This window comes from Drosophila elegans, unplaced genomic scaffold, assembly GCF_018152505.1.
Source record: "Drosophila elegans isolate 14027-0461.03 unplaced genomic scaffold, ASM1815250v1 contig_149, whole genome shotgun sequence".
Classification (NCBI taxonomy): Eukaryota; Metazoa; Arthropoda; class Insecta; order Diptera; family Drosophilidae; genus Drosophila; species Drosophila elegans.
The window spans coordinates 4,522,322-4,537,896 of NW_024545513.1; the positions used below are offsets into that span (position 1 = coordinate 4,522,322).

General features: G+C 39.7%; 1 protein-coding gene across 1 annotated transcript in view; it reads right to left on the reverse strand.

The window, feature by feature from the left end:
• The window catches only part of LOC108136359 (homeobox protein aristaless), a 37,629-nt gene extending 23,272 nt beyond the window's left edge, over positions 1–14,357 (reverse strand). Inside the window, 2 exon segments of the mRNA XM_017257469.2 lie at positions 6,019–6,069; positions 13,271–14,357. Of these exon segments, the coding sequence (XP_017112958.2) occupies positions 6,019–6,069; positions 13,271–13,853 (634 nt within the window). The 5' untranslated portion in view covers positions 13,854–14,357.
• Positions 14,358–15,575: the final 1,218 nt, after the last annotated feature.

Here is a 15,575-nt window from a genome sequence, read left to right on the forward strand (position 1 = left end):
CCATTAACCATTCCCACTAATTCTGCGTGAAAAATATCTCCGAAACTGCCAGTGAAATTGCGTGTAATGAAGGCCGAAAATTGCATCTTGAATTACCAGGCAAAAATGCAATTCACTAGAGGAATTCAAGGTATGTACATGTACAAGGAAATTTAATTGTTCTGGTTATTCGGTTTTTCTCGAAGAAAGAAATCATTTCGAAGGCTCTCTCAATTATGGGGTGTACATTTCACGGTCATTATCCAATTAAGCCACGGCATCTGCTCTCATCTGCATTTACTTTTGAAAAGTGATTTTTTGGCAATCTATCTTTGCTCAATTTATTTTCCATTGTTTAGCACAATAGGTAATTGGTTTTGAGCAACTAAACTTCTTCACTAATAATAATAAAAACGTTGGATGCAAATACATTTTTTTTTTATCAAGAAAATAGAAAAGATATTTTGAATCCGCCGTTTTGACACGAAAATGTTTTTCAAATTGATCAGCACAATTGCCATTTGTGCTAATTTTTTAATCTTATAAACAGTTTAAATTTATCTACTTGAAAGTCTCCAAATCAAAATTAACAATTATGACAAGCCGAAACAAAAGTCGGAAATTAGTCAATTCGGGAACGCAAAAAAGTAGGCAACGTTGACATTCTTTCTCGCTTTTAATGAGCTCATACACACACTCATTGAAAACTCCGCCAGCATGCCAACATGCACACTAACACACGCACACGAACACACACACACATGCATCACAACATATTAGCAATTAAAATTTTCTTAGTTAATTACTTTAAGCAGACGACGACGAAGGATGAAGGACGAAAGGATGTCGACGACGTCAGCTGGGGAAAATGCCAGAGCAAAAAATGTCGCCAGCCAAATGAAAGCCGACAACATTCTTCCATCTCTTTCGCTCCCGCTCGTCGCCTCTCTGTTGCTCTCACTAGCTTTTCGCACAAAGAAAGTCGCCCCTTCTCTTTCCTTTGCCCGGCAAGTGAATTTTATGAAATTTATGCGCATTTCACTAGAAAATTTAATTAGGAAATCTAATTTGCTCAAAAGCGCATAAAAAATGTTGTCGCTTCTAAAGTGTGAAAGTGTGTGTGGGTGGGGGGGTTCTGAATTTTAACATTCTCACCAACACCATCACCATCGCCATCCCCACTTCCCTTTCCGTTTCATTCCACGGTGTTCCTCTTACTTGTTCATTTTGTAAGCTGCACCATTTTTGTTACCCAGCCAAAGTTACAGGGAGAAAAATTTGGTTATTTTGGTTAAAACATTAAAAGACTCCATTATTATAGTAACCTTAAGCAAATGCAAGAGGGTAGTAACAATTACGATGGGTTTACCAAAACATTGAAATAAAATAATGAATTGTTGCATACTTATCAGCGCCTTCACAAGTGATTTCAAACCTCTAATCTCGAGACTTTCCCAAAAATGTTTGCTGTGTGAATTTTCCTCTGGCCCCGCTGTTCCTGCTTTTTCCGCCCAATTTTCGCCCATCGCCCCACTTTCCCCACCCATTTTCCCCCCATTTTCTCGCCATGCATCAAGTAACCAACAAAATGACTAATTCCTCGTCTATGTGTTGGTGTGCAAGTGCGTGTGCTGGTGTGTGTGTGTGTGTGTCGCATAAACAGTTGCATGGCAAAATACGCTAATAAAGTGGCTGAGTTGTTGGCAACGCGACAGCGACGCAGCCGCGCAGTCGACTTCGGCAGAGGCAGCGGCAGAGGCGTCGTTGAAGGGGCATTCGCAATTCGCAATTTGCATTAGCATGAAAGTGGCTGCGTTTTTGTGCATGTGTGTGGGTGTGTTAGTGTGTGGGTTTTTGGTTGTGGATGTATGGTTGTGTGGGTGTCCTCTGAACTGCCATTCGGATTTTCCCTCATTTTTCGTACGCTTTTTTCGTACTAATTAGAAATGAAATTGAATTATTTGCTTGAGGAATCAAACAGAACCCACAAACGCAAAAAATCAGAAAAGGGGCTATGGCGAGTGGAGCAGTAAATGCTCCAATTAACAGCTTTGATAACTCGGTTTTTGATGCCGGAAGGTTAATTCCAATTGCTAGACGAAAAGTTACTTGATGATGGGGCTAAATATTTATTTGGGAAACGAGAAGTTTATATGTAGTTCAAGTCAATAATTGATTGGTAGATCCAATAAATTAAATAAGCAACAACCAAATTTATTATTTTTCCAATAAATAGCAAAGTTAATTCATGTTATCATTTCTTGATGTTATACATTTAAAATCTGCTTTGTTAAGTACTTATGGTATTGGTACATTCTTTTTAATTGATAATAGCTTTAGCCACATTTAAGTCAAACTTTTTATGAATATCAAACTGCCAAAAAAATTGTTGTTGTGTATTATAAAGCAATTATGTGTCAAATTATACCTACAATATTTCTTTGCTGTCTCTTTCTCCAAATATATCCCTGTCTTTGTTTCTAAATCTATCTATATTTCTTTCGCTTTCATCCCATCCGTATTATTTCCTGCATTTCGTTAACGATGCAAGATTTCACCCAAAAGTAACAAAAAAAAACACACACACACACTTTCCCACGTGCTGGCGAAAAAGTGAAAGAGCAAAAAGTTTTAGTGAAAAAATTGTGTCACTCTTGTTGTTGTTTTTACTGTTTTTCCTTATTGTTGTTGTTTTTGCAGTTGTTGCTGTTGCTGCTGCTGGCGAAAACGCGTTGCACTTAAAGTTCGTTGAGTTCACTTGGGTCGGTGAAGCGGAAAGAAAAGGTGTCTGAAAGTGGGTCCAAAGGGTTAACGGGGGCGGGGCGACAAAGGGTTAAGAGCCTGTGTTGTGCAATTGGCTATTTTGCAATCAAATGTAATTCTATTCATAACCCAAGTATTTATTTTTACTGTTTTGGTAAGTTTATTAAATCAAAGCAAAACAAATTTGTTTTTTGTGTATTGGTTTTAATTAATTAACAAAATGTATTTTAATTATGCTAAATGTTACACCTTACATCTTAGTCAGAAATGATTATCACTCAATTATTCCCATTATTATTTTAGCATTATTATAAGCTGCTTGCAAACAAAATACTAGCCATTTTCGGGCATTTTCTAATCCATAGTTTGTGAAGTCGCATTCGACAACACTGTGGAAAAAGGGGGCAATCATGTTTACTAACTTTGACACAAAGCTGGCTAAAACGCTGCCACCCAAAAGGGATTGGGGGCAGTGGGAGTGGCGGTGCGCTAGTGGGCTGATTTTCCCGCTGGTGACGAAACAATGGGGCGAAGAAGAAGAAGAAGCAGTCACACGACAAGCAAGGAATCTAATTAACAATTTTCCATTGAGTGCGCAAATTACGAGGAACAGGAACAGAAAGCGAGGGATCCGGCAATCCGTCCGAAAGAGACAGCAAGAGGTTAGTATAAAGGGACGGCAGGAGGGTCGGAGAAAGAGAATTGTAGAGAGAGACGTAGGAGGCAGACAGCAGCAATTAGACGGGGACGAATGCCGGACAATGTCAAAGCGAATTTTCCGCATAAATTCCAGACAAAGTCGATTGAGGGTCACATCCTTAAATCTGCATCAAAACTAGTTAAAAAATTAAAATTGAAAAATATACCAAAAAAATAACATTTTCTATAAGATAATTTTTAGATTTTTTTCACTTTATGATATTTCACAATTAAGTAATTATAGCTGAAAATGTTATAATGTTGTATATACATTTTTTTTTAATTTCCATAAAAGTGGTCAGATTAATTTTCTTACTCGAATGTAACAACATACCTCTTATATTATTTATGATGTTCCTAAGCTGATATCTTCATTGATTCTGTGACCAATTTATTTTGTTCTAAGGTTGTTGGTTAACCCCTTGCCACCCCTACCGATGTGTGTAAACCCATCTTTCGCGTTTTATCACCCTGACATATTCACGTATTCAGTCAACTGGTGCGACGTGAATTGCGATTGGTTTCGCTTCACACATGTGTGATTTTTTTTTTTTTTTACACATCTCCTTTTATTTTGTTTGTCTTGCGTGTTTCAATTAAGCCGAACAATTTTCTGGGGGGGAGGGCTTTTCTTTCGACATGGCCAGCAAATAAAACTTAGACACGCTCGTGAAAAAGGATTGTGGGGGTAACACAATGACACGAAGGGGGAAAAAATGCCAATTAAAATCTTAGCCATGACAAGTGCAACACGGTGGTGCAACACAGCCCGACTCCCCACTTTCCACTTTCCACTGCCACTGCCCCGACTTTCCTACAATTTTTCAAGGCAAATTGCCCTACTTGTCAGTCTCTCTCGGCTTCTTCGCCTTTTCCTTGGCTTTTGTGTAATCTTGTCTTGCAATTTGCTTGCAGCAAATGGCTCAAAAGTGGCTGCCCCCTTTTCACCGGATTTTCCCCGCCTTTCCCGTCGACTTTTCCTCTGGAAGAATGCAGGCGTCGAGTGGAAGACTTAAGCAGGGCACTTCGCCCATAAAAACAGAATGGAAAGAATGCGCGGCCAAGTGGCCAAGTTCGTGTTGCCTGGCCCAGTCAGAGATTAGAGTTTAGAAGAGCCCACTACACGGCAGCAACATTGTCGGGAGCAATGTGAAGGGCAGCAACATCACCAGCATCATCAGGAGCAACATCAACAGCAGCAACAACTGCGACAAAAGGGCAATTAAGTAGTCCCAAGTTCTCGGAAAAAAAGTCAAGAGCTCATAAGGAGTGCCTAGATAAGACAATCAAATAGGCCACATGTTTAAGCTTCAGCTGCTCAAAATAAAAGATTAAAAGCGTGCAGCCAAAACTAACCAACAACTAAAATTATATATTGATGAATGTAAATGGTATACGATTACGATTATAAGTAAATAATTTTACGTGTATTTTTAAATTAATAAACCCAAAACGTTGCGGTTTAGAAATATTATAGGTAACTATGACCTGGAGTTAAGCATGCAACTAAACTTTGATTTATGTATTTATTTACATTAGTAACCTGTATACATATACAAATCGAATATATTATTGCCTGATCATTTGATAGGAGAGAAACGGCATTTTATGAACTTTAACATCTATAATTTTGTAATTTCGATTTCTAAAAAATGTATGAAGCTTATATTTCGTTTGAAAAGTTTAATTATTTCGTTGTTTTAGGTAGTTTAAGCTGTAACTAACCAATTAGTTTGTGTTAATGTTTGAAGTTTTATTTTTCATTTTATTGGCACACTCATAACCCCTTCTCTAAAATGTTCCCTATACCGTTCTGAACCCCTTTCCCCCTCCCCCTCCTCCCCTCCCCTTGCTCCATCTGGCATCCTTCGAACCAGTTTCCAGATCCGTTCTTATTAGACAAGTTTATGTGTGCGCTTCGCATTTCTTTCGCCTTTGTTTTGGGATTGCTCCTGTATTTGTGTGTTTCTCTGTCGAAAGGGTTAAGGCAGAAAGAGACGGCACGATGGGGTGTGAAAGAGAGGGCAAACAGGACATGTGAGGACGTGAGGAGAGATGAATGCGCGTGCAAATTGCGTATAAAAGCGTATGTTGAAAATATTTATTGCCCGTTACGAATGCAACAAAATGAAAATGGAAATTTCATTATTTGACTTTTGTCTCTCGCATGTGTGTGTATAGTACACTGTGCATACTTATATGTATTCCTTTCTGTTTTTTCGTTAGCTAAATTGTTTATTTTATTAGCAATTTGGAGAATTTATGTGTGCGCGACATGTGAAATTTACGCTTCACCCTTTGGCATTTGCCTTTGTCCTTGGCCACGCCCTCGCCGCAGGACCTGCAGGAGGCGGGAATCCAGGACTCGAAATGAAGCGCTGGAATGCCCATTAATTAGGCCAGGATGCGGAGGTGGCGCCCTCTGTTGGTCGAAAGATATTCAGCTTTTTAGACTTTTGTTTTTAAGGATTGCAAAAGGGATTGCAGTCTGAGGTGTCCAGGATTTATGGTCTACCTTTAGGCTTCCTTTTAATTTGACTACACCTTCGAATTGCAGTTGAGTGAGTGAGTACTTACCGGGCAAACAACTTCCAGCTCCTGCGGCAAAACTTTTCAGCTGCGGAAATCCTGAAAATGGGAGAGAATAATAAATCAAAATGGAACTTTATAAAGAAATGGGATATTATCTTAAACTTAGCTTTCAGCGCCCGTTCCCCACGTATTATATTTCGTATTATAAACCAGTCCTTATTTGTTAAACTAAAAATAAATTATATTAATAATTTTGAAATAAACTCAATTATAATTAAGAAATAAACCTAAATTGCAAAACTTCCTACATTTAAACTTGTTTCTTTAATCGATCGGCAATAATGCACATATTTAGTGACTCACATTGCTGGGCCTTCAAAGCGACCATACACTGTACTTTTTGCATTTATTAGCCTGACAAGGGGGATTCCGAATTTATAGCCCTCAATCCAACGAATTGAGAAGGCGACTGGTTGCATACACATGGCAGATACTCAAGTTTGCAGTAATACACAGCCAAAAATTAAATTAGATAAAACGAAAAACAAAAATCATATATATATTTTGTTAATAAAAGTTCCAAAGACAATTTGTCAATGATTGATGATCTGATGATTTTCATATGATTTTGATATTGACACAAATTTATTAATGACATTTTAATATTTCTATTAGTTTAAATGGATATCCATTTTATATTAGGTTTTTATTTAATTAAAATTAATTTTGTTACCTTTTCGAATAAATATTCATGTGCAACTAATTAAAAAATAATAATTTTGATGAGTGAATTACTTCCACTTTTCTCTCTGTATTTGCCGACACTCAGAAATGCAAATCGGCGACCTCGTTGTCGAAATCGAGACAAGCTCTCCTTGCAGTCTTAACCCCTACCTCGCCCCGTTAACCCCTCAGTGCCCTGGCTCAGCGAGTGACATATCAAAGCAAAATCAAATTTGACAGACAACCGCGCTAATTTCTGGTCGATGTTTCATTGTTTCAAGGCGTTCATCTCGTTCGAGTTCGCTTTAGTTTGCCTCTCGGTTTTGGCTTTGTTTCGGGGCTCTAAAGGGGATTCGGAATCGAGAATCGGGATTGGGATTGGGAACTTGGAACTGCAAATGGAACTGAAACTGGGACGCAAACTGGCATTTCCCTCAATTGTTTCACGCTGACGCATTTTGAGAACACAATGAGACCTCGACATATGCCAACAATAATAAAGATGATGATGATGATGTTGTTGATGATGATGATGATTATGTCGACAATCAAACCGCATTTATTAGCTCTCTACCAGGAATTCCGTTTGCTGATGAAATTTGATATTGCGATATAGTGCGCGAAACTGCTCTAAAGAATGTTTGAAACAACAACAACAAAAAAAGAAGGAAAAACTGCAAGTGACGAAGTATTTATAAACTGATTAACGCTCGACAATAGCTGATATGGGTCGCTTAGCGGAAGGGAACTGGCAACGGCGAACTTGGGGTATATATAGGAAAAATATGGGAAAAATACCGAGGATATCGGAGAATGGCGGGGGTCAGGGGGTCAAAGGCGGACCACACAAGGCGATCGTGGAGCGTGTGGGTCGTGAGCATCCGCCGCAATCCGCCGCCAACCGCCGGAGGTCATGCAAAGTAGCCGCTTCGGTGCCCAACTTCGAGCTTTAATGCCAGACGAGACGACTCGGGCGTCGTGAGTGAAAATCAAGTGAATTCATTTAAAACTCATACACTTGCATTCGAAATCGACCTCTTAAAAGAAATACGGGTTGAATAAGAAATTTTCTCTGGCCAAGAACAAATTGTGAAATTTCAACCATAAATTAAAAAAAACTACAATTGAAAAGCTGGTTTAAGAGTATTTTACTGCCAAGCCGTAGTTTTAAAAAACAGACACCTTTTTAAAATTTCTTGAAAATCTCACCGAAATACAAACCAACATTTAAACGCAGAATTTTAGAACTGTAAGCCATAATATTTTATGATTCAAAAGGTATTTCTATTCTCAAGCCGACTTCTGTGAAAAAAGTTATGAGCTTAGAAGTGCTGTTTCTGATCTAAATTTATTAGGCCACAAACTTTTAAACAGTTGCTATTTTGAAATAGTAAGTCAGTCAGACAAGTTTTAAACTAAAATAGTAAAGACTTTGGAGAGGGCTATTAACCCAATTACTTGGACCAAATAAGCCAACTACAATCATCATTTAGCTGGCATCGAGCGTGAATTCAGACGTTCGACCAGGTGAATCACATCGTGTTCACAATTGAAACAATTTCCAGCCGAAAAAGTGCTGAGTAGCCACTCCAAATAGCCAGATAGATGGCCATGCCATGAATAATTAGCAGTCGTAGTTGTTGATTGTTGGTGTTGATGTTGCTGTTGTCGTTGTCGTTGCTCTTGGTGTTGCTCTTGGTGTTGCTGCTGTTGCCGATGTTGCTGCTGCTGTTGATCAGTGAAAGCAACCAAATTCCAAATTCAAATCCAAATCCGTACCGAAATCCCACTTTCGAGCCGCTGAAGAAGCAAACTCAAGTGCCAAATCGTGTTTATTTGCGTTATAAAATTAGCGCAGTGCAGTGGCGTTCTCCGGAGAAGAAGGGGGGCTTAGGTTCCACAAGCCCCCCCCCACAAAACGGCGCCCCTGGAAATCGCTGGGTGTGCAGTCAAAGTGAGTTAAGCTTTTGGGGCACGAATTGCCCGGCTCTGATTGCCATGTGACGGGGCACAAAATCCAGCTTATGAATACATGAATACGAATGCGAATACACCAAGCAACTAGCTTACAGTGAAGCCACCAAAATAGATTTGAAGAACAATACATTGCTTGCCTGTGTTTTTAGAAATTAAATGTTTTTTTCAATGAAAATAAATTGAAATGCAGTCCATCTATGTTTATTTATTTTATAAAAGATTGAGTTATGCAAGCTATACTGTATATGTGAATATGTACATATATATGCCACCAAAGTTATCGCTTTTATTATTATTGTAAAATGTGATTATCGGGAATGAATTGCGTTGCGTTCCGTTTGGGAAAATTTGAAATTATTGCGGCTAATTCTGTTTCACGCGAAATGCTGTGAATCAACTGGCACCCTCACCCATACAAACTCTCACCCCCACTCACACACACACACACACACACTAAAAAACACAGTGGCACGGACAAATTAACCCTTGAGTGGCACTCGGCACTTCGTTCGTCAAGTTGCTTTAATTGACTTTTAAATTCGCAAAAAATCAAAGCGAAAAAGTGTGACAAAGTGCCAAAAAACAATAAAAAAAAATCAAATGAAAAAAAACATATGAGAGGTGGGCGGTAAAGTGCAGCAACAACAACTGAAACAATAACTGCACTCGTGAAACGCTGACGCCGAAAATTTTCACACCTCAGACAATACAGAAATGTTGGATGGGGCGTACTAAGGGGTTAAGAAGGGGTGGGCAGCCAGGGGTTACGCAGCGGGGGGAGGGGGCCGAAAATGTGGGCTGGGTGGGGCACACTCGACCGGTCGTCCGCTCACTCAAAAAACCGAAGGGCGTTTGTCGACACTTTTTCCCCAGTTCGAAACGAAATTTCCTGCATTTCTTCCACATTTTTCACCCGTTTATTTTTCTAATTTGCGTCAACGCAAAATCAAAGCAAAGTCAAAAGACGACCGCACACATTGTCCGAAGACCGAAAACTACAATTAAGAATATTTTTATCAGCCAAGGAGACACAAGCACACTTAAATGTATATGTATATATGTATATACTGGGGCAGGCTATTAGCAAAGTGGCTCAAATATCAAAGGGCGGGATATTTGGATATATCGATGGAGAGATGGTTAGAGTTTTGGGGCGACTGATAGGCAGCAATTAGCAGTTCTGGAGTCATTGGTTGCAACACTTCCCGTCGATGCCAAAAACAAACACATCCTGCCTATTATGCTTGGTCTTGGTCTTAACTTCAAAGTTTAAAATATCAATTGCATTATTCGTGATTACAAAGTCTTTATTGATTCAAGTCTTGCAATAAATGCTATTGTTACGGCCATATAAATTAGCTATTAACGAATTCTGTTAACTTAATATATATATGTATAACTAGAGCAATCGAAACAGGTAATTTACAATTTGTATAAGTAAGGTAGCATATTAAGAATTTAAAATACAAAAATCTATTTACCTTTTTTTTTATTTCACTTTTTTAACAGCCACAAACCAAAGTACTAATCCAATTCATTTACTCACTTATTTTCAGTATAGAACATTGATGTCCCGACACGAGAAATGTAGAAAATCCTAAATGGTTAATTTCGAGCCTCAAGTAATTTGCCGAAATATTTGCAATAACAAGTCCCCACGGCAAGTGCACAAATACCAGTGCAATCGGGGGTGTGCGGGGTGTGTGTTTGCGGGTGTTTGCTTGTCGGTGTGCAAACACATCAAAACGACTGTCACAACAAAGCGACGCGAGGAGCCAAAGTGAAAATTGTCAATTAAATATGTGTGGGGGGGAAAAACGAAGAAAAATCGTTTTCGCTTGTTCTTCCCCCCAGCTTTTCCCTGCTTTGTTGTTGGGCAACCAATTTTCCGATTTGGTTTTCCTTTCTCGTAAAAGATCAAAGGCACTTAATGGAAGGCGCCAAATAGTCAGCTCTGGACAGGAAATCCGCACAAAATCCGACCGAACTTGATGCGATTTTTAAATTGACGAACTGGCCACGCAAATGGGTATAAAATCAACAAGAGAAATCCGAAATATGTGTACGAGTACGACATCAAGAGCAGAACGAGTCGACAATATGCAAAATTAAATACGATGACGCGAATGAAAAGCAGAAAGCAACAGCACCAGTAACCATAACAGAACTAAGCACTAAGAATCGGAAGGGGAAATCGAAAGCTCGACGGCGACATACCCTAATGTTATTTGATTAGTTGCAGGGAGCTTGATAGCTTTTTAAATAAATTCTAAAATAACATTGAACACTTCTCACTCGCTTATATTTAAAACACTCGGAATAAATCACCAAAAGCAATATATATATACATATATATAAAATAAAAGAACTGCAGTTTACTATAATAATACAATTTTGATAAATTTAGGGAGCTTATAACAATCAAAAGAAAGCAATCAACAAACCAATATGCCCCATCACAATTTAGTACCAGCCACGCCGTTATTTCTCACATTTATTAGACACAAATTACGACGAAACTATAGAAATATGCGATAAACGAAACCAAGAATTATAATTAAAATAAAGCAGAAACACCAAGTGGATGGAGTAGCGGCGGAAAAGAAACTGTGCTAAGAAACTTGCTAAACACAATAAAACCCAGAAAAGGGTCCGGAAGTGGCGGGTAAGCAAATTCCGCATCGAAAAATCAAATTCGATGAATAAAAGTTGAGTGCTGAGTGAAATTGGCACAGTGAATCAGTGCGGAGCAATGGAAGTCGAGGATCGGAGATGACGATGATATTTTAACGCTAATTAAAATAATAATAACAGCTGCCACTTGAATCTGCAAGATTATCGGAGAGCCTCTCTTGTTTCACTCAAAAAAATAGCCGAGAAATCAATTTCAATAAAATATATATATATATATTAAAATCGAACAGAAATATACATACATACATATGTATAATATTAGCAAGAAATATTTTGTAAAGAATATTGCGTTATGAGTATTACTGAAGACTTATAAAGCAAGTAACTATTGTAATCCGAAAATATCCCATACAAATTTATCCTGAAGTGGGTTCTGGATGTGTACAATGTACTTTTTTTCAAGTGTAGCACTCCCTATTATTTCATGCCTTTCTGTTTATCTCCATTCGCTCTCATCGCTTCGACTTTGGATGATATTGCCACTTGCAAATACGCTTTAATTCGAGAGACAGTTGGCAGTGTGTTTGTGTATAATTCTCGCAGTGTGTGTGTGTGCCTTGAGCTGATCGCCAAACAAAAGAGCATTACAGTGACACCAAGTCACTAAAAAAAATATAGAATCTAGTTTAAACCAATTTTCTTTAGTAGGCACTCGGATTTTAGTTTGATAAATAAATGTTTTACCAAACAAAGAAAACTTTAGATGAGCAAAATAAATGAGTAGAGTTTTTTCGGGGATTACTTCCTAATAATTAAAATGTTTAATTAATTTCAGAGCTGTTTTGGCCTTTGGCGATAAACATTTGCTTAGAATCACGCCAAAAACGGTGGATCGATTCCCTGTGAGTGGGAGACCAAAGTGCACCACTTTGCACACACACACTCTGCAATTAGCAGCTCAACTTGAGTGGTGGGTGGGTGGCGCGGGGTGGTGCTTTCGAGTAGAGCGGCTTGGTGGGGTTGTTGGGGTGGTGTAGTGGGGCCAAAGCTGATTTGCCTGGACGATGGCTCGTTGATTAATTCCTTTTTAATGCCAACTAAGCGGCACTCCAGACCCCGATTTGCCCCACTGTACGCGTGTGTGTGCGAATTGACTGCATATAAGTTCGTGCGATTGTGTTGGCTTGTCTGGCAGGTGACAAAACCAGTTGCGATTGCTAATTGCGTTTAAACTTTGATTGTCATTGTAAATGTGCACGGCGAAAAACCATTTTTTGTTGATACAGGTTTCAAAAAATATACATATTATAAAAAAAGGTACATTTAAAATTATCAATAGGGGAATTTTGAAATCTAGTAATATTTGACAACGTGCTAATGATTTTTGAACTATAAATATAATTTTCTCCTTGTTTACTTGAAATTATTAATTGTATATAAAATATTTTATACTTCTACATAATTAAAATTAGTTGGTATTGAAAAATTATATTTTTGTTCATTGAGGCTAAAAATTATACATATAATCAAATAATAAGCTACATTTTATATTATTTTTAATTTTTAATTATACTTAACCTAAAAAAAACTCAATAAGCTAAACAAATAAACTCAACTATTAATACGAATTTTTTATTTGTATTTTAAATTATACATTGTTAAGAATATTTATGAAGTGGATATTGTGTGTTTCAAATTAATTTTTAAAAAGCTGCAGCTATGAAGCTAGATGCCTAGAACTTGTACATTTATTTATAGGCTGGACACCACAAATAAAAAATGATCAATATGATGTGAAATAGGACATCAAGGAAAATAAATCTAGATAGGTTTGATATAATTCACACAGATAAATAAGTTCTAACAAATGTAAATTTATATTTTAGCTGGGAATATCATATCTTTCGGTGTGTCTGGTTGGGTTCAGTGGTTCGTTGGTTCGTTGGTGGGGACAGTGGCTTACCCTGCGCATGCAGCAGTGGGTGGTGCGGATGGTGCGGGTGGTGATGCTGCATTGGCGGCGGCGGCGGTGGCCCCCCAGCGGCACCGTGCGGGTGGTGCGGGTGGTGATGCTGATGCTGATGATGATGGTGCACCGCCGCGGCCAGTTGGTGGGGCATAAAAGCCGCGGCCACCGCCGCATGGGCATTGAAGTAGGCCATTCGCGACGCAGCCGCCATGGTCATTTGGTGGTGCTCCCGGTAATGGTGGTGCTGCTGCTGTTGCTGGTGGTGCTGCTGTGGCTCCAAACTGGATGTTATATTGCCCTCAGTCGGTGTTGCTGCTGCCCCACTGCCGAACGATGTTGCTGCTGTACTAAGTATTGGTGTTGCTGTTGCTGCTGTTGCTGCTGTTGTTGCTAGATTGCCTGCTGCCATCGTGGAATTTGTTGTTGTCTTTGGCGGTGTTGGCGTTCGGCGCTCTTTCGCCAACGTTGCACCGGCAACAGTTGTCGTTGTTGTCGTCAAATCGGTTGGCGTTTCTGTGGCCGCTGCCACCGCCAAGCCCAGCAGCTCTTGTATGGCAAAAGGCGAACGCTGCGGCATTTTAAATGGCTAATATTTAAATCTACGACCAGATCTTGTCAACAAAAGACCATGGTGGTAACCAAAAAAAAAATGGCATGCACGCGATATCTTTTGAATCTTATGCCTAGAATTGCCTGTTGTCAACAAGAAAACATGCTACTGCTCAAACAAAAAAAAATCAAACTTTGCAATGTTGCTGCCGTGCACGCGATATGCAATGTGCGATATTGCGACTGGCACGCGTCGCAGAAAAACACACAACAAATTCGCAATAATTTCCACGTTAAACTGTTGCCTGCGTTAATGTGCACCAGGAGTTTTGTCGTCGCAGTTACTGTCGTTGCTGTCGTGCTCTTGCTGCCGTGGTGTTGCTGCCGTGATGTTGCTGCTGGTGCTGGTGCTGGTGCTGGTGGTTGGCTTTCGACTTGGCTTTGCATTCCGCTTTGGATTTGGCCAAGCAGGAGGCATTCAGCTAGCAAACGGTAAACGGCCAGCGGAGCTTTGCTCTTCCGAGGACCTCAAATCATGGCAAACGCAGCAGCAACATCTGCAGCGGCAACAGCAACAGCAGCAACAGCAGCCGCAGCAGCAGCGACGCTGGCAGCAACGACGACGTTGACTGCGCTGCCCGACAACGGTAAATACTCAGGGGCGGTCTCTGTCGCACGCTAGCCGCACTCCTCGCTCCCCAGCGAGTGCGAACGAAGCGGCAACATGCGGGACTTCCCCTCGGCAACATGGCGCATGTGCAACATCCATTCTGCGTGGGAGCGAGGAGAGCAGCACTAGCCTTCCAAGCAGCCGCTAGCCGTGCTCTTCTTACACACACGAAACCTTCCAGTTTTCCCTTAAACTTCCAGTTTTGGACTACCATTGAGTGTATTGGTAAGCCCCATGTCGTGGTATTAGTGCCACATTGCCAGAGTGTGCGGCACCCATTTTGTGTGAGTGAGAGAGAGCCAGAGAGCAAGAGAGAGAGAGAGGGCGACCGCAGAAGGGGTAGCCAAAATCGTTGACAAAAAGATATCCCAAGACCCGAACTCCAACTCGGATCTCGAACTCCTCTCCGCATTCAATGAAGGACGCCAATTTATGGACCAAAAAACGAGGAACATTTCGGTTGGCAGTGGTAAAAACTACTCACTTGTCGGGCTGAATTGTCGCCTGCCCAACAATGCAGAGCAACAAAAAAAGCAGTCTAATTAAAATTTTCGCCAAAAACTTGTACTATTAAAATGCGTAAATTAGCATTTACACGAGGCCTTGTGTGTTTGTGTGTGAGTGTGGTTGTGTGTGCGTGTGGGAGAGTCCTTGCTGCGCAGTTCTGCAGGATTGCGAGAGATTTTCGGGACAGTATGTGGGTTATTGTTCCCAGGGAACTCGGCCTCCCATGGGGCAATTGTGCTGAAATTCGGTACTCGGGCAGTCAAGCCCTTCAGTTGGCTTTACCAAATAGTAGGCATGATTCCGGGTGCAAATAGAGCTTGTGCAAGACTATTAAGTAACTAGCAGGCCGATAGAGCCTTTACTAATTTACTAATAAAATATTTTGCAATCAATAAAATAATATTATCCCGATCACTGTTAGAAATTCATTACATTGCTGACATTTTGACTAAGTAAAATATCGTTACGAAAGCTGAGATTTATAAAGTAATTTTCATAAAAATAATTCTTTGACTTAAAAGTATAGTTTAAAACTATAACTTATTTATTATTAATCCCAAAATTATCTGAATA